At 37.8% G+C, this 20772-nt stretch overlaps 1 protein-coding gene across 1 annotated transcript; it reads right to left on the bottom strand.

Annotated features, from left to right (window-relative positions):
* Positions 1-4400: 4400 nt before the first annotated feature.
* Positions 4401-14200, bottom strand: LOC119414496 (leptin receptor gene-related protein). Its single transcript, XM_037681590.1, has 4 exons — positions 14185-14200; positions 13824-13899; positions 13127-13310; positions 4401-5672 (listed from the first exon to the last, which is right to left on the bottom strand). Exons 1-4 carry the CDS (start codon positions 14198-14200, stop codon positions 5556-5558), a joined length of 393 nt encoding a protein of 130 aa, XP_037537518.1. The 3' UTR covers positions 4401-5555.
* Between the last annotated feature and the right edge of the window lie 6572 nt (positions 14201-20772).

Here is a 20772-nt window from a genome sequence, read left to right as displayed (position 1 = left end):
CTACAATTACTAACACTACTAACTACAACAACTACAACTACTACTACAACAACAACTACTACTACTACTACTACTACTACTACTACTACTACTACAATTACTAACTACTACTACTTGTGAGTAGGAACACTTGTAGTAAAATATTCAAAACAGCTTTGCAGGTCCAGAGCATGAAGACCCAGACCAAACTACTGACTTATGTGACACAATTTTCAGTATGGTATCTGAACGCCATCCTTAAACTGCTGAGTTTAATTTAATTCAATTACCGATAAGTTTATTTATATAATGACAATTCACAACAAAGTTGTCTCAGGGCACTTTATAGAAACGTTCACATATATAAAAAAGTTCCCTATCTAAGGAAGCCAGCAGACATGTGAATCTTCACTTTGTTGTAGTCTCACATAAGTTTGAGTTCCTATTATTGACCAGCTTTGTTATTACTGCCCCATGGTGGCCACAACACACAGAGGTTTATTCTGTGTGAGTTCTTTATTCTGAATCCACCAGTGCCTTTGCTTCTAAAAGCTCTCAAATGAAACGGTATTTTATTTGTGCAGAACGAGTTGTCTTTCATAGATTTACACTCTTAAAATTATCTCTTACCTGAGCAAATAAAGTCATAATCAAGTCCTCGTTGTGCCTGGAATGGGAGGGCAGTCGACTTGAGACCAGACGGTTGCAGGTTCAACGCTCTGCCATGCCCACATGTCGTGGTGTCCTTGGCTAAAACCTAATCCCTAATTGCTCCCTGGGTGCTTACACAGCTGTCCACTGCTCCACCTGGGTGTATCTCACGTGTGATGGATTAAATGCTTCATGATTGTATAGAAACAATGGCAACACTTCTTATATGATTCTGTATATACAAGTCTGCTAAACAATTCAAGATGTTATATTTTAGTTGACCAGCGGACCAGTTGCTCCTCACAGTTCCAGGATCTCGTCTTAAGCGCAGAGGTGACAGGGCCTTCTCAGTAGCAGGACCAAGACTTTGGAACGAGTTACCTCTGCTTGTCAGACAGGCCCCCTCCCTCTCGGTTTTCAAGTCCCATTTAAAAACTCACTACTATTCAGTAGCTTTCAACACAAGATGATCTGTGTTTTGATCCTGTATGCTCCACACTGGTTTGTCGTCATTATCTGCATCGTTTTTATGTCTATATTCTGATTTATCTCATTTTGTATTTTGCTTTGTGTGTTACCTGTTGTTTTGTCTGTACAGCACTTTGGTTGGCCTTGTCGCTGTTTTAAGTGCTTTATAAATAAAATGGTATGGTATGGACATTACAAAAAGTAGAGTCATAGGAACAAAATAATGATGTTGAGCCTCCTCAGCAGAAACAACACTCAGTCGTGTTTTTCTGTAAGAATCAGTCTATCAGACTGTTGTTGAGGAATTCGGTCCACTCTTCTTTCCAACGTTGCTTCAGTTCATTCAGGTCTGCAGGCATTGGTTTCTGCTCAGTTCTCTGAAGGGCCCACATTTTTATTAGTCTGAGGTTCTGGACTTTGACTGGACTGTTGCAGCACCTCAATTATTTTATTTATTAATTAGCTCTTATTAGCTGCTGTGTTTGGGATCATTGTCCTGTTGCATCATGATCCAGTTTGGTCCAAGCTTCAACTGTTGGGCCAGTGGCCTCCCACTCTAGAATCCTTTGGCCTGCAGAAGACTTCACAGCTCTGAGATGCTGATCAGATGTAATAATTAGCTATCATCAGTGTGATCAGCTCTATAAAAGCAGCAGTTATCAGCTTGCTGCTCTGGAGCATAGTTAAGACAATGTCAAGATGAAAAGACTTAAGCAATGAGCTTAGAAAAACTACTGTTTCTGTCCATCAATCTGGGTAATTTCTAAACTATTTGGATTTTTTTTTACAGAGATAAAATATTTTCACAATTTTTCTCGGCCCTCCATCACCGTGCTGACAGTTGGTATGAAGTGCATGTGCTGATCTGCTCTGGTTGGTTTTTATTCTCTCCAGTCACTGCACTGTGCATTAAGATTACTCATCTTTACTTTGGTCTCATCCTTTCAAAACACATTGTTCCAGAAGTCTTGTGGTCCACTGGCAGATTAGGGGAAGCAGGTTGGCGGGTGTCTTAACTCGGTGAAAAATATTTGATCTTCGTAGAATAAAAACATCCAAATAGTTTTGATGGGCAGCAACAATTGTTTTTTTCTAACCTCATTGTTTAAGCCTTTTCACCTTGACATTGTGTTAACTCACACCTGTATGCTCCAGAGCAGCAAACTGTAAAACAATTGCTGCTTTAGATCTGATCACGCTGATGATGATCAGCTAATTATTTCATCTGATCAACAACTCAGAGCTGCACATAAGCCAACACCACGGTGACATTATGATATGAAGTCAATGTGAGGAAAAAAAAAAGACCAGCCAGTTGAAGCAGATAACTACTTGTCCTGAGTCTGGTTCAGCTAAAGGTTTCTTCCTCATGAGGGAGTTTTTCTTTCCACTGTCGCCTTCATGCTTGCTCAAGATGAGAGTTCTGTGATGGAGTTAAACTCAAAGCAGTCTGCTCCTCAAATAAATAATGTTAAATTATTATTAAATTAAATGAGTAAATACATTGTAGTCTATGGCAATCATTCCTAATAATTAATTATACTGTATAGCATGAGGAACTAAAATACCACCATAGCCTAAGGCCCAGTGCCAGCCCTGGACAATTTGGGACCCTAGGCATGTTTTTGGTGGTGCCCCCTGCATCATTTTCTACATCTCACTGCCAATTTACATTTGTACATACACTCACACAATAGACTACATGGCTTTGTCTCTGATACTGCTGTCCAACTGAAACAAGTAACTACAAAATAACAAGTTAACAACAAAATATCAAAAGCTTACATCATACCTGTCAACATCTACTGATGGCAAAGAGGGACACCTATATAGATTAGTGAGCACCTGGGGCCTCATGTGCAAAGGGTGTGTATGCACAAAAACAGCCCTTTTCATGCAAAACTTTAGACGTATCAAGAAGAAATTTACCATGGACACGTGCGCAGCCCCACACCAACTTCATGGCTGGAGAAGCAAGTTTCTATGGTTACTGGTCCATTGGCGACACTTAGAGGTGACGCTGGGACACTGTTAATGATGTGAAAACTATTGTTGTACACACTGGACACACACTGGACACACACACGATGAACAACTCATACATGTATGAAATTAGATGAGTGGATATTAAAGCATATTATCTTATGTGCAACATGGTGCAGCAAACTTTTTCCGGGAGCATGCCTCCCCAGAATACGTTTTAATAATCTACTCAAAACTTTGCATTCTCCATCCATTTGAAGTGCATTTGACTCAATTCTTAGTATTAATAAAACATAAAATCAGTATATTATGAAGGTGGAACTTTGATTTACAGCTAGACTTTAAGCTGATATTTATCTGAGATCAGACTTTAAACTTGCATTATCTCTGTTTCGTTTTCTTTTAACACACCGGGCACCACGAGTGTCTTCACTGCATCTTATTGTACTTTATACACAATATACTATACCATACAACCTTTACGTAGTAACACAGCAGGCCACCCTGAGAAATATACCAGCTAGGTAACACAGAACAAGTTGTCTTCATAACCAGTGACAATTCTGCTTACCAAAGCAACCACCCAGATAAAATGTTGTAAAATCTTTATAGTACAATGTACATTCAATCCAACACATGCGTAGGTCTTCACTAATATATGCTTTTATGTAATTAGTCATGTTACTAAATAAATTAGTTACATCATAATAACAAAGTTATGAAGTTCTCTTATATTCCTGTGTACACGCCCAGAAAGTGATGTGCACATGAGCATGTACAGTCTAAATAGTGGAAGAGTGAAGTAAAGCAAAGTATTATTGTTAACAGTAGTAGTATTTAATATGCTTTGCTATGAGGCTATACATATATATATTTTTTCATATCATAAAATAATATTACCTGTTAGTTTTAGTAAAAGAAAGTTATACTTGGCATCCTTAGCGTTTGCCCACATGGCCCGGCTCTGGTAAGGATACATGTCTTATACACTCTAGAAGCAGAGCATGGACTCATTGATACTATACTAGCATTAATAAATGTACATGTTTTAATACTGGGAAGATCCTCTTTTAATCACCAGATCAGAGCCCAAATTCCCAGTTTTCCCAAATTTTTTATGCTATTAGTTGTTCCTGTCTGGAAAATGTCAAGTCATTTTCTAGGTTTCCCCTGATGTCCAGAGTCGCTGGGACCCCTGAAAGTCTGAAGAAGTTTTTATTTATAAACTCTGATTCAACACTTTTTTAAGACTGCATAGGAACAAGAACAACAACAAAGAACCGTTTGTGCATTTGCTACAGACGAGAACATTTTATTAAATGTTAACCCACATAAAGTCAGAACCTTACAAAATAATTTCTGCGTTGCCATTAGTGTTTGAGAGTTATGACTTTAAAATGTCAGATACAGAAACGATATTTCCCCCTTTAATGCAGAAATGAACCAAACATGAAATAAATCAAACCAAATAAGACAGTAACTACAGTTTTACATGAAGTCGTAATGGAAAGAGCAGAAAACAGGATCTCATTATTATTAGTTACCAACAATAAAAAAAAAAATCAGAATATGAAGCTATAACAAACACAAAACTGTTGATTTTTCTAGTAATGAAATATAGACTGCAAAAAACATACAATCACAAACAAGCTTGCAAAAGTGGCCCTTCGCTGTAGAAGTGCATAAAGCATGAAGAAAATAACATTCGATATATTAACTTTGATCTTTAGTCATTATCTGTGTCTTTGATATAAATATTAATCTAAAATAAACGTGGCTATTTTTTTGAAGACTGTTCATACAAATCTGGCTGGTTATTAAAGATCGTGTTACTTGTTTCACAGAAGTTCAGTGATGAACAATGTTTTTTTTTTTTTTTTGCAGTCTATAATCTTTGGTGAGAATGTAAACAATTGCACAAAGTCAAAAAGCAAGGCATTAAAATCTGAAGCCAAAGTGAAAACTAAGGAAATAACATACAAATGACTCTTTACTTGAATCACTTATCTACCTGTCAGAAAGTGTGAACCTTTTCTAGTCTTTCAGCTTCAGAAAGCACAAAGTATTTTTAATGAGCAAGACATAATTCAGTACAACCACGCATCTTGAAAAACAAAAACAAAAAAGAAACAATGTGGTACGCTTTGCGGTGTGTAAATTACAATAGTTGCTTTTTTGGATGGCAGCAAAACAGTCAGCGTGCAGAGGTTAAACTAAAGCAAGCTCAAATACACATGATGAATAGTGAGGCATCAGTGTCCCCTGGTCCATAAGGCACATTTGTATGGTACATATTACCAGCTGAACCTAATCCTCCTAAAAAAATCTGCTTGATAATGCACAGGTTTAATTAATAACTCTGCTCTCTATACACGAGGGTCACCCCCTGAATGTAAATAGGACAAACACAACCCTCTTTGTGCATCGCTGGTTCAACTATTCACCCATCTGTCTGTGAATTGTCCAGAAACCTTTTACCACTGCTCCCAGCTGAAGTCGTCCCCACCTCCGAAGACAAAGAAAAAGCCAAGGATGGTGAGGAAGATGACAACATTTCCTGACATCACCAGGCCACAGGCGCCCCACTTGATCTGTAGACAAAAGACATTACATTTTATACTTAGAAAGATATTCACCACAGATGGGTTTCATATACAGATGACACCAGATGTTTACGTACACTGTATATAAATATACAGTTTTAGTTTCTCTCTACTGGCTCTGTCAAGTCCAGAACTGAGTTCAAAAATCTTACTTCTAACCTACAAAGCTCTCAACAACCTAGCTCCATCTTATATTACAGATCTTATTGTTCCATATTCTCCTAAATGGAGCACTTCCCTCTCAGAATGCAGGTTTACTTGTGGTTCCTAGAGTTTCCAAAAGCAGAATGGGAGGAAGATCTTTCAGTTACCAGGCTCCTCTCTTGTGGAACCAACTTCCAGTTTCTGTCCATGAGGCCGACACATTGTCCAGTTTGAAGACTGGGATTAAAACTTTCCTTTTTGATAAATCCTATAGTTAGGGTCAGATTGGTATGCTTGCTATACTCTACCTGTTTGTCATTATTTCTATCTTAACATGTTTTTTTATTTTTATTTGTCTTTCCTCCAGAAGAACGTACATCTGGACCTGCCATTCTATGTTTGTTTCTCCTTCCTGTTCCTCTCAAACCCAGCTGGTCTTAGCAGATGGTCGCTCGTCCTGAGCCTGGTTCTGCTGGAGGTTTCTTCCTGTTAAAGGGATTTTTTCCTTTCCACGGTCTCCTTTGTGCTTGCTCAGGACGGGAGTCTGTGATGAAGTGAAGAATCAACACAATCTGTTGGCTTCTTTACATGGAGAACTTTTACTGGTTGTCTTTTTATACATATGAATGTTTCTGTTCAGTGTCCTGAGCGGACTTCTGTTGTAACTTGGTTCTATCTAAATAAACTGAATTGAATTGAATAAATAATGGTTTTCTCACCAACATTAAATCAGACTAACCTTTTCAGTTCACTAGCCACTTTATTAGCTACACCTTGCTAGTACCAGGTGAGACCCGCTTTTGCCTTCAGCACTGACTTAATTCTTCTCGTTTTAGATTCAACAATGTGTTAGAAATGATCCTCAGAGATTCTGGTCCATATTGACAAGTTGGCATCACACGGCTGCTGCAGGTTTGTCAGCTGAACATCCAGGATGTGTCTCCCCTCACAACTTATAACAAAAGTGTTCAACTGGACTGAAATCTGGTGGTTGTGAAGACTACTGGAGTCCAGTGAATTCAGTCTCATCCGACCTGTTCATGTTCTTCCAATCTCTCATTGTCCAGTTTTAGTGAGTCTGTATGCATCAATTCAGTTCATTTCAGTTTATTTATATAGCGCCAAGTCACAACAGAAGTCATCTCAGGGCACTGAGCAGAAACATCCATATATAAAAATAACAATTTAACATTATTTATCTGAGGAGCAGACTGCTTTGAGTTTAACTCCATCACAGAACTCTCATCTTGAGCGAGCATGAAGGCGACAGTGGAAAGGAAAAACTCCCTCACGAGGAAGAAACCTTTAGCAGAACCAGGATCAGGACAAGCAGCATCAGCTTTTTGTTGTTAGCTAAGAGGAGCAGCACCTGGTGTGGCCTTCTGGTACCGTAGCCCATCTGCTCCAAGGTTGGACATGTGTCCAGAGATGGTTCCTGCAGATCTTTGTTTATAGTGAGTAGTTACTTTAGCTACTCTGTCTTCTGACCACCGATTCTCACTAAACCCCTCTGACAAGAGTTACCTTTTCTGCCTCTCTGTGAAAAACACATGCCTGTATTCTGACCACAATCTCAGACCCCAGACTCAAGAAGGAGTTGTGAGTTCCCAGAAACAAACTCCACAAGCCAAATAGGAGTGTTTGTTGGACCTTCCAAGTTACACTCTCGTATCACGTGATCTGGCTGTACCCTCGTCCCTCCAAACCTTCCCTCTGACGTCACCGCAGCTTCTGCATCTCCACCCATGATCAAACTCTGCAGTTTCAGCTGACTTTCTCCCTCAGGAGTTCACCTCCTGACACGTTGTCAATAATCTTCTCGTTCAATCCTGTAGGCGATTGAATTTCTGGGTCCCCCTCGTAATTGGTATGGTATAAAGTTTATTAATTTAAAAAAAGTACAAAACAATTCCATAACAATATAAAAAAGATGCAAGAGATTTAAAATGAAAGGCAGCAGAAAGAAGAAAACATCTTATTGTATCTGCCCCTTTTTTCAAACAATTATTTCAATCATATTAATTTTCAAGTAACAGAACAAAATGAATAACTTTCTAATTTTTCTAATTCTAATACAAAAAACACACTAAGCTACTTCATATATATTGTATATGTATATACATGTAATTCATTACAGCAGCCCAACATTTTGATTAACGTTAGCTGATGTACGTAATCTTTGATTTTCTTGACATATTTTGTGGCGTTGTTTTAATTATTATCTCAGTTTTAATTTAGTCTTTTAAAAGTGTTTCATTTACTTTTAAATTTTATTCTTATGTCTTACTGTTTGAGACTGTCACACCTCCTAAGTTTTGTCAGCATTAGTGGAACAGTGGGGGGAGTAGTGGTGCAGAGGTTAGAGAAAGTGGGCATGTGATCAGAAGGTTGCCGGTTCAACTCCCCGGACCAACAACGTCAAACATGTGGGTGGGAAAAGCGGGAAAGCATCAACACCTGTCTCCACCCTCATTTGCCCCACTCTGGGCCCTTGAGCAAGGCACTTAACTCCATTATCTGCTCCCCCTGGGCGCTCTAGATGGCAGCTCTCTGCTCCACACAGAGGGCTGTGGTAGCTCAATGGTCTGTGGTTGTGTCAGGATGGACATCTGATGTTAAAACGATTGCCAAGTCTTCGTGCAAATTAGTTTGTTGTGGCGACCCCTGAAGAAGGGAGCAGCCGAAAGAAGAAAAACCTTTAGCTACTGTTGCCTTTCTGTTATCTCCAACAAAACCCATTCTCCTTTGAACTCTGTGGCTTTATTTTTTCCACACAAAAGCCGCTCACTGGATAGTTCCTCTTTTTTGAACCATCCTCTTTAAACCTTTAAGATGGTTGTGTGTAAAAATCCCAGTAGATCAGCCATTTCAGAATGACTCCGACCAGATCGTCTGGCTCCAACAACCACGCCACATATAAAGTCACTTCAACAAGCACTGAACAAGTGTACCTAATGAAGTGGCCGGTGATCATAGGTCAGTTAGATTCCCAAAATATTTTTTTTTGCCAAATGCCTGAATACTGAGAGAGAACTTTTTAGATTATTTTATGACTTTCTTCAAAGTCACAAGTTTACATACACTTAGTACATCTTTAAACAGTTTGGGAAAGCCCAAATGATGATGTCATGACTTTGTAAGCTTGTGATTGGTTAATTAACAACATTTAAGTTAACTGGAGGCACACCTGTGGCTACATTTTAAGGTACACCTCAAACATGGTGCTTCTTTGTGTGGCATCATCGAAAAATCAAAATAAATCTGACAAAATATCAGGAACAGAATAGTCAACCTCCACATTTCTCATTTTTACATCATCCAGTGTCAACATGACTCAACTGACTCCGTTATACAGTCGCAGTAGGTTTCTATAAAATTGAGTGTTGCCTCAATGGTGGTAAGTTTTTGTCATCAGCACTTGCCTACAACAAGTAAATGAGATATAAAGTCGCAAAATACGCATCGTCCTCTGCCACAGTTTCTAAAAATTCTGTGGTCTAGTTCAAGCCACCTTTTCTCCGCTGGTCTGAGCCTGTAGTCCATTTGGTCTAGTTCTGTTTGAATTATTTTGTCAGCCAAAATAACAACTATATAAAGTTTTGTAAAGAGAAAATAAAATAAAGATGTGGTTGTGAGGTTTTAAAGATAGTTTGAACATCATGATCATGAATGACGCTACTCTCTGGACAATCAATGTCCTGCAGTCTGCTGACAGAGTCTTCACTCAACATGGAACTTCAGACGAGTAGGCCTGTCGCAATAAACAATAAATCAATTAATCATAATAAGTGAAAATAATTGATCTCATTTTAATTTATCAGCTTTATCGTTTGTTTGTGTCTCTCTCTTTCTACTGAAGACACTGGATGACAAAAGGCTCAACTCTGGTTCCCTTCACTGACTCCTCCCTTTCTATTTAAAATCTGTTTTAACTGTCCAAAATCGAGTTTTTGGATCGTTAAAAGCAGCTAAGCTCAGAAGCTAAGCTAACAGGCTGACCTCGGGGAACAAACCTCCGTCTTGTTAAAGCTCCAAAATTCACAGTTGAAACCTGTGCCTTTGTCTAAAAAGTAGTTTTTCTCTGCAAAAAGAAGCTGAGAACTTGTTTACTGATTTTTGTTAAAAGATTTGTGTGAAAAATGCTATGCTAAAGAGCTCAAACCACACCAAGCGTCCGCCATTTTGAGAACCGAAGACAGACAACCCATGTCACGTCAAGGGGCCTCCCTGCCATTATTCTTAGGAGACGCTGCTCGCTCCCTCACTATTCATCCTTCAGTTCAAACAGTCTTATACTGCCATCCGGTGGTCAACAAAAGGTACTACACACAAAACAAATTAAACATTTCTTATTAAACAATATTATCATTTATAACAATAATTTCTGAAACAATTAATCGCCCAGCAAAATTTGTCATCGTGACAGGCCTACAGATGAGTCGGTCCTACGAACCAAGCACAAAGCGGGTGGTACCATCCAATGGAAAGACAGGTCCACCCCAGTAAGCCCATGTAAAAAGGTCAAAAGTGGCTTAAAGTTGTGGGCAGAGTTCAAAATGTGTGAGCAAAGCAACAAAGAAGAAAGATTTGAAGCTCAAGACATTGACCTCTCTAAGTGGCTTTAAAAATCTGTTGGACTCCTGACAAGGACCAATGCAGACATGTTCCTGTTTTTAGTTTTCTACTTTGCCTTATAATCTAGCTGTATTTGCTACTTTATTGCCATCTTATTTTAATTTGTACAAAAAAAAAGTCTGTATGCCTCTTTTACAATTGTCTATTGTTGTCGCTGATGTCCATTGTTGTCATCATTCTTTGTTGAAACCAGGTCTCTCTTGTAAATGAGTCCTCATGGCTCAATGAGATTAACCTGTCTAAATAAAGGTTGAATGAAAAAAACATACAATCCAGACTGTTTCACCAGTTCTGTCTGGAGGAATGGGACATAATTCCAGAAAACTATTGTGAGAAACTTGTGGAAGTCAACCCAAACTATTTGAGCCAAGTCATAGTTTAAAGGCAATGCCACCAAATACTAAAGAAAACTTGTAGAAAGTTGTAACTTTGAAAAAAGTTAAATTAAAAACTCATTAAAAAATAATTTTCTTTATTATTTATGCATTTAACGAATGAAAATAACATTGGTAATCCTAAATGACCTCAAGCAGAAAAGGTTTAGTCTGATTTAATGTCAGGCAGTGAGTCACTTTTCGGTATTTGCCTTGTGCTTTCATGTCACAATGAAATACATGGCTAAAGATAATAAGGTCACAAAGTATCCTATTTTTCTAAAACCAACATTTGTAGCTTGAGCTCCAGCAATGCCAAGTGGCCACAGATTTCTTGGTAATGCCCCAAAATTTTGCATGCATGCAGACTTTTAAACATCAAATATATATATAACATATATACGTCTTAACTAGGGCATTAACATACACAAATCGATTGCTAGGACATCTATCGAGGTTAAAAATTTAGCATCGAGTATCCGTAGAGACGTCATATTATGTGACCACCGTATGACCGTAGGGGGCGGTGTTGCACTGTTGCAGGTCACAGAGTATGGTGTAACACCGGGTCCAATCCACCGAACCAGTTTCGGTTTAAGTTTCGTTTTTGATGTGCTGCACGTTTCTTCACGTTTGCAGTTTAATAATAATAACTAATAGTTTTGTTTTTCCTGTGACTTATTTGCAGTATGATAAATGGTAGGAGCATAATATACACTCCCAATGTTTTGCTGGTCTTTTTTTTTTGTAAATAATTACTTTTTTTTTTGCGGTTTTATTTATTTATTTATTTTTGTATCTTGAGATCTATGACGTTATCAAATGCTCAAGTTCTACTCGGGTTTTATTATGTTAATGTCGAGTTTAAAAATTATATACTCGTTCAACCCCTAGTCTTAACAACTACTGTTGCATTCACCACTTGCTCTTGCCGAGATCGGATGCTTCTCCCCTCCCTCTCCGCTTTGCTGCTCTGTCTGTGAAACTGCTTCTGAACCTCTCTTACATTTCTTCTGAACCATAATTATGGACTTTTTGATCAGTTGGTCCCTCAACTCAATTTACAACATTTCTTCAGAGAAGACAGGCTTTAGGCGAGCTAATTTGCCCTGTTGGCACGCACGCAGCTGGATATCTCATCGACTTGGAAGACTTGATGATGTGTCTATCTCTGTTGCCATTTGTAGATTTTAAGGACGCATATTTAATTGGATTTTCGATAACTGGTTCTTGCTTTTTGGATTCGGCTGGTTGCTGGTTTTATCAATCGATCAAGGAAGTTGTCGGCAGTAAATTTGGACCCGATCACGCTGCTTGCCTTTATGATGGCTTGGTTCGTGTCTCGAGTACCCGGACTCAAATGCTTTGGGCAGAATGGATCAGATCTTGGGGATTTTACTCAGGTATGTTCCATTGGTGTGGCCATGTATTTTGGACATTTCAGAACTGAGTGGACCAACACAGACTCAAGGTAGATGTCATTAAGTTCTGCCTGTCCCCAAAACAACTGTGTGTTTATCTGAATTTGGTTCCCTTGTCTGGCCTTGAAGGCCATCTTATCTGAATTCGCCTGGAGAACATGTAATCTGACGCTCACCACCCCCTCCCTGAGGAATTTCCAACTGATAACCCGATGAAACCAGCTGAATAAACTTTGTGCCATCATTTCAGGACTCTTGGATTCTCATAGACGTTATTCTTGGCCATTCCTCGACATACCTCGAGAATGTTTATGGATTTCACCTGAGGACATTGACTGATTACAGTGACCTCAAGAGCATCTATAAGCGTTGTTGACCGCTCTCGGCTCCCCCGTCTGCAGAACGTCTATGTCACTATGTGCTTGTTTGTGCGAGGTGTTTTTTTTAATATTAGAGGTTTTTATTTCTCAGGCAGGAAAAAAAAAAAGTCTGATAGGAATTTTTTCGCCTCCAATTCCTACATGTGTCTATTTTACCACTTTTTTGTCTGTCCAAACAGGTCTCACTTGAAAATGAGTCTTTTAGGCTCAGTGTGACTAATCTGTTTAAATAAAGGTTGAATGAATGAATGAACTATCATGCAACAACATTATACAATAGCATGCTACCCTATGATAACATTCTGAAAAACTGTGGCAAGTTGCTGGTGAACTGTCTGCTCACATGTAAGAACAAAATGCTACCGTGACCAAAAAGACCATTAGTCTATGATATAACTGCAAAGGATTCTGTAGACGAAAATAAAATGTATTTCTATGCTGACCATGTGAAAACCAACTTTAAATACTACAAGGTAAAGAGAACTTACGGTGCTAGTTCGAGCTAAGATGATAGGAAGCCCAAAAGACGACACCACAATGCCAGTGGTTAAGAAGTAGGCCAGCTCTCTGCACGCGTTGCTCGAGGAATCGTCATCACTGAGGCGTCTGGATATGAAGGTTGGGATGGGGCTCAAAACGTAGAAAATCAGAACAAACAGCGGCCAGTATACGCTAAGAAAAAAACGTACAAATACAGTGAGAAGGGGTTGGGTCATTTCTAAATATAAAATCTAGCCATGCTCAAGATAACAGATAGAAGTATCAAAAAATAAAAATAGTGTAAGAACTGTTCTGTTAGAGGATTACCAGTTCTAATAATAAAAGAATATCCTTCTCAACTTGAAGACCAGTTCAAATGTCTATTTACCTCTGAACATTTTTTTTTCATGTACACCTCCTATAAATCTACAGTCCCACTAGAAACATCACCTGTAGAGGTCCTGAAAGTTGAATAGCTTCTGTTATTTATACCTCTTTAATAACCAACTACAGGCCAAAGCTGTGGATTCTCAAATTAAACCAGTTCTTTCATGATCATAATTCAAGGTTCACGGTGACTTTCATTCGCATCACATGGTACATGAGGTGGAACCAAATTGTGGTCCCAGTTACATCCCAAAACAATGATGTTAAACATACTTTTTATATTAATACACACATATAAGAACATAAACCTACACTTACCCATAGTCTTCCAGCGCACAGCCCAGCAGGAGGAATGTCAGTCCAATAGCTCCACTAAATGACAAACCAACCAGAGCTAAAAAAAATATTAATATATAAAAATATATTAGTTACTCACATGTAAGGCAGGGTTGTTACTGTGCAACTAAAAACTAAAGTATATGTACGACAACCTGATACAAAGATGAGATCAAAACCTGTAAACACGTTAATAAAACCACCGTGAAAGCACGTCTTGGTTATAATTCGATTTGCGTGCCTGGATATGATTTAGCAAATGTTTCCAATTAATTTAAAGAAGGCTAACAAACGACAAAACGTCACATTGAACTTCCAGTCCATTAATGTCAAAATGTGTTACCTTTAATGCCAGCCATTGCAAGAAGAAAACTTGTGAAAGTTTGTTTTTTGTCTTTAGCGTCTTTCTTGACTCTTTGTTTACTTGCTGAGGCTTCTTCCGAGTCGAACTTCCTGCTTCCTCCTTCGGGTTTTCCTTCGGTTCCGTCAGATGATTTCTTAAAGCGACAGCACCGACCGATGGGAACCAGCAGCTTTATTCTCCGGCTGAAAAAGTGGCGCACCACGTGGGCGGGGTTAACAGTCCGTTTGAAGCAAAAAGTGATCGCGGGTATTTCGCGTGTCTCTACTGTACAGTTATGCTTACAGTCATCGCTTATTAATATTTAAACATATATTCTTCTGACAGGTCGTCCACTATTTTAGGGGACTTTTCCCATATCAGGGCATGGCAAACACTTAAACCTTGAACTTTTCCCAATCCGGTCGTTCTGGCCGGAAATTTTTCCGGCTGACAAAAACGGAATACGGTTATTGGTTTTTTTTTTTTTTTTTTTTTTTTTTTTTTTTTTTTTTTTTTTTTTTATTAAAGATTTTAATCACACATTACAAACATCTGTTTGCCAGGGGTATAGATATTAATGTAAAAGAGATAATATTCTAGTACAAAACATAAAAAACCATGAAATTATATTTACAATTTATACAGAGTTTAAATTCACATTAAGCTTTTCCAGAGTTGAGATGGTTTTCATTGCCTTTTGGTTTTCCAGTCCATTAATTGAGGTGATGTATTGAAGAAGTTCTTTGCTGAAATGGGTTATGTTTGGTTTGGAGTTGGACCATTTTTTCTTGTGAATGTGAAACTTTCCCAGGAGAAGTAGAAGTTGGGTGAAGTACAACAAGTCTTTATTCGTGCCTTTGTCTTCAAAGCATAGTATAATGTCTTTCTCTGTAAGCTGAATTATTTGTCCAGTTTTTTGCTGTATGAATTGTTGCACATCTCTCCAGAATGAGATTGTATGAACACATTGATAGAATAAATGAGAAATCGTTTCTATGTGTAGTTCACAGAATGTACAAGAATAGTCAATGTCAAGTTTAAATCTTTCCAGTGTTTTTTTAACAGGATATACATTATGAATAATTTTATATGAAACCTCTTTAACTTTGTTTGTTATGCAAAATTTTTCCCAATTTAACCACATCTGCTTCCAGTTAACTCCTTCAAATATGGAAGACCAGAAAAATCTACCAGGAGGCAGAGTGATCTTCTGCAGACAAGTTCTTATGAGTTTGTTGGAGCATGTTTTTTTTGTTACATCGATTCCATCCAGCATTACGGGGCTTCTAAGTTGGTCTCTAGGCAAATTGTTCACTTTTGTTCCTTTGAAGAGCTGCCTCATAGATTTTGGTAGAGCATCAAAAACTACAGCATACTCTTTAGGTGTTACAGGAATTTTAAGTCTAGTCAGAAATTCAGTGTATGTCATAAAGGTTCCATTATCATTTAATAGTTGTTGTACAAGCATAATTCCATTTTCCATCCAATTTTTGTAGTAAAGCGACTTGTTCTTATATAAAATATTCCCATTGTTCCAAATGCAATATGTAGTTGGGGAGAAGTTGTGTTTGTAGGCAAGTTTCCAAGACAGGAGAGCTTGTTGGTGAAATCTCGATAACTTAATAGGTAATTTTTCAATTTTATAATCACATTTTAATAAAAATTGGATTCCTCCTATCTGATTAAAAATATGGTTGGGGAAAGTGTTCCAAAGCGTATCTTTCCCTTTTAATAAGTTAGTTAACCATTTAATTTTAAAGGAATTATTTAGCATTTCAAAACTTAGGACATCTAGACCTCCAAATGTTTTATTATTACAGAGAATATCTTTTTTTAAGTAATGGCATTTATGTTTCCATATAAAGTCAAATAATGTTTTATCTAATTTTTTGCATACATCTTTTGGCATCTCTAATGATAAGGAAGTATATACAGATCTAGATATTCCCTCAGCTTTTGACAGTAGTACCCTACCATTTAATGACAGGTCCCTCATTAGCCACATGTTAAATTTTGTTGTTATTTGTTGTATAATAGGGCCAAAGTTTGAGCTGCTACGCAAATTTTGATTCTTTTCAATATTCACTCCTAAGTATGTAAATTGCTCTTTGACAGGAATATCATTAATTTCAGAAAGTGTGCAGTCTTTTAGTGGGAACAGAACAGATTTATTAAGATTCATTTTTAGACCTGATACGGAAGAGAATTCCTGGATACAGTCAACTGCATTCCTCACTTCATTTACATTAGCGATAAATAACGCAGTATCATCAGCCAGCTGTGATAATGTGAAGTGTCTATCTAGAGTTAAGATGCCTTGGAATTGACCTTTTTTTACATGTATAGACATAATTTGTGTAACCAGAAGAAATAAGAATGGGCTTAGAGGGCATCCTTGCCTGATACCTCGATTGATATTAAACCTTCTCGTTGTCCCATGTGCCAGCTTGACCGAGCTGTTACAGCCCTGGTACAGGGTATTAATAGCTTTGGAAAAAAAATCTCCAAATCCAAAATGTTTAATAGACTTGAACATAAATTTATGACTTATGGTATCAAACGCTTTGTAGAAGTCGATAAACAGAATAAAGCTTTCATCAGGAATAAAATCATTGTAGTCAATCATGTCCAATATTAGACGAATATTGTTGCTAATGTTTCTTCCAGGCATAAATCCAGATTGTTCTTCACTAATAATATCATTTAAACCTAATTTCAGTCGCTTGGCAAAGATAACTGCGTATATTTTAGCGTCATTGTTTAAAAGACTAATTGGTCTCCAGTTTTCAATACTCAAATGATCTTTTTTGGGTTTAGGGATGAGCTTAATCAATCCCTGCTGGAGAGTTGGGGCTAATTCACCTCTCAGTATTGACTCTTCAAACATATTTTTTAAAAAAGGGGCCAGTTCTCCTGCAAACTGTTTATAGAATTCACTACTTATGCCATCGTTGCCAGGGGATTTATTATCCTTAAGAGAGCATATAGAGTCCTGAACTTCCTTTAGATTAATTTCTTTATCACAATCTCTTTTAAAGTCATCATCAATCTTGATGGTATCCATTTCATGTTCTCTTAGAAATGCGTCCATTCTTCCTTCATCTTCTAAATTTTCTGAGTATAAGTTTTGATAAAAGTTTGAAACATAGTTTGAAATAACTTGCTCATTATCACAAATCATATTGTTAATTTTAAGCTTTCCAATAAATGATTGTTCAAAGTTTCTCTTCTCCAGGTTGAAAAAATATTTGGAGCACTTTTCTCCTTGTTCTAACCATTTTTTTCTGGACCTCACAAAAGCTCCTCTGGCTTTGTCCTCATAGAGCTGATCCAGTTCTAGTTGTAGTGTTGAAAGTTCTTTGGAGTCCTCTTCAGATACATCTGTTTTTTTTGATATTCTTAAAATTGCATCTATTATTTGGGATTCTTTTTCTTTTTTCTTTTGGGCAAGTTTTTTGCCTATTCTAATTGCCATTTTTCTAATTTCAAATTTAAATAGTTCCCAGTTTTTACAAAAGTATTTTGTTAAATTTGCTTGAGTCCAATATTTATTAATAAGTTTAATTACTTCAGTTTTAAATTCTTCATTTTTTAATAAGGAGTTATTTAATTTCCAGTAGTCTTTATTGTGACCATGTCTGTCAGTGTTTGCATCTATTTTAATTGTGATAGCTTTGTGATCTGTCAGTATTGTTGGTTCAATAGAGGCATCGGTCACGTTGTCTTCTAAATCTGAGGAAATAAGCCAAAAATCTATGCGTGACTGTTGAGTTCTGTCTTTGTTGTTCCATGTGTAGGAAGTTTTATCCAAATTTTTAGATCTCCAAATATCAATAAGTCCTAATCTATCACAGATATGATGTAATTCAGTTGTTGTTTGATTCTTTGAGGGCAATCTGTCCAGATTATCATTCATCACATTGTTAAAATCTCCTCCCCATATAATTTTAGCAGTAGGAAATGAGAGTAATGTTTGTTCAATTTTGGCTTCTAAGGTCAAAAATAACTGCTTGTTGTCTTGTTTGTTATTGTAACCATATATGTTGATGATTAAAAAAAGTGACTGATTAGTTTCAGTTAAAAGCGTAATCCAACGGCCTTCAGTATCTGTTTCAAATTTTAAAATTTTCCCTTTAAATTTTCCTTGCAGGATAGCAACACCTGCTGATTTATTACTACCAAAAGAAAACCATATTTGTCGACCCCACTGACTCCTCCAAAACGTTACATCATCTTCTGAAGCATGGGTCTCCTGTAACAAATAAAAATCAGCACTTTTGTTAAGGCAGTATAGAAATAAAGCTTTCCTTTTAAGTTGGTTCCTAATACCCCTGGCATTTACAGAAAAAACAGAAATAGACATAAACAAACACAAACAAACAATAACACCCTGAACAACAGCAGACCTGTAACTCAGCTGTTTAAGCTAACAAGTATCTGCTTATTAATTGCATTATCTGCACTAAGATAGAATGATTGTCACCTTCTCCATCTCAGGTTAGAGTGGAGGTCTTAACTCACCAAAGGTAGTATTGAAATATATTTTTCCCTTCTCATATCTTAATTTCTTTCCCTTCAATATAAGCTCGAGTTCCAACAAAATATGCTTTGCGACCCGCTTTCCTGGCTTCCTCCACCGCGGGCCACAGCTTGCCTCGGATTTCTTTTTCTGCAGCGGTCAGATCTTCTTTAAAGCTTAGCTTTTTGTTTTGGAGGTAGCTGCTGTTCTTGGATCCTTTCCATAGCACGTCTCTGGCCGTCCTGGTCTGGAATCTGATGAACACCGGTCGTGGAAGAGGTTTGGTTGTCCCATCTCGTTGTCGAAGACCGCCGATGCGATGTACGACGTCCATTGCTGAAAGCACTGACCCCACTTCACTATCTGGTAGAATTGCTTGACATATTTCTTGGACAGTTTTTTTAGTGTTGTTGTCTTTATTGTCTTCAGGAACACCATACAGTCTGAGGTTAAGCTGTCGGCTGTGTCGATCTGCGTTATTGAGTTTGAGTTCCAGGTCGGAAACTTTCTGATCCAGGACTTTACATTTCTCCTGCAGCGTGTTATTTTGTTTCTTCAGATCTGCTATTTCTTGGAAGCAGAATTCCAATGACTTTTTTAATTCCTCAATTTGGGTACTGTTATGCTGGACTGCCTTGTCCGTCTGATCTGCCCTCTCATTAATCTTCTCAATTATGGTGTTCTGTAGCTCCGATAGCGTCGGCTCCACGTGTTGCGTTGGCAGCTCACCTTTAGCTTTCTTCACCTTCTGCTTAGCTGGCGGGTCGGGTGTCAGGCTGCAAGCGTAAGAGTGGAGTTCTCTAGCAGTTCTTTTTTCTTTTGGTGTCTCAGACTCCATAACTTCGAGCTGAGCCAAGGTAGTATTCTTCGACTTAGCCATTGTACACGTTAGCTTTTGTGCTACGTAACTTTCAGCTAAGCTAGTCTGTCGGGAGTAGGATAACTCTTTTTTGTTGCTTATTTGAAGAGCGAGAGTTTAAATCTTCAGCTGGGGAGATTACTCACGGTCTTCTTTGTTGTCCCCGTGATTGTTGGTGACAATTAACGTCTTTCTTGAATTAGTTGTGCAGATAGATGCGGCTCTCACATTAATGCATATCCGTTCTCGTCGCCATCTCGTCTCCAGGAGTCCTGACAAAACATCAACACCGAATACGGTTATTGTTGAAACAACTGTATTATTGTCGATCACGTTCAGCGAGGAGGAAAGTCACAGAAAAAAATCGAAGAGAAAGAAAAGTGTTTTGAAAAACAAAAACATGCTTGTTTATAACAACACATATACACACACAGATATATATATTAATGTATTTATACTGTCAGTTTATTTTATTAAAAATATATTTATAGTTGTTATGCAGCTGTTAACAATATTAAGTATATTTGTTTAGAGGCCCAGATGTGGAAACTTGAACTTGGAAGAAGAATGCTCATACTTTAATAGGAGACCACAATTATGTGACACAGACATCAGATGGGCATGGAAAAAATTTGAGCCTTCATATTTATCAGCCAGGAACTGATCACTAAGGCGTCGGCGGTCGCTGCTTATGAAAATGTGCAGCATCAGAGGTCAGTCCCAGGTCAACTTGCTTTTTCTGACCACAAAACTGGACCGTACCAAGCCTTTACCCACTCCAAGATGAGCCCAGTGTATCCCTAAGGAGGCCAACCCACATTAACAAGACATGTTATCAGATCATTCCTTAAACAGCTGCAGCCAGCCTGGAAGGAGTGGAGCTGTAAATTTTGGAAGACGTCAGTTTCAGCCAATGAATGAAGACATTGAAGATAACAAGTTGAACAGGAAGAAATGTAGTGACTGAAGGGAAGTGAATCAATATGTCTTTGTGTGTGAAGAAGGTGTACCTTTATCTTTAGTCCATAATCAGGGAAAGGAGGTGTGTGCAATGTTATCCTTTATGCATAATCATAAGATGTGATGTAATTTGAGTTGGTCCTCTTTGTTTAAGATATGAAGGAGTTTGCATGTTTTATTGTGCATGTATACAGGTCCTTCTCAAAAAATTAGCATATTGTGATAAAGGTCATTATTTTCCATAATGTAA

The sequence above is a fragment of the Nematolebias whitei genome, chromosome 9 (assembly GCF_014905685.2).
Source record: "Nematolebias whitei isolate Nwh7 chromosome 9, NemWhi1, whole genome shotgun sequence".
In the NCBI taxonomy this organism is placed as follows: Eukaryota; Metazoa; Chordata; class Actinopteri; order Cyprinodontiformes; family Rivulidae; genus Nematolebias; species Nematolebias whitei.
The sequence above is the reverse complement of the archived record's forward strand: the minus strand, read 5'-3'. Positions and strand labels throughout refer to the sequence as shown.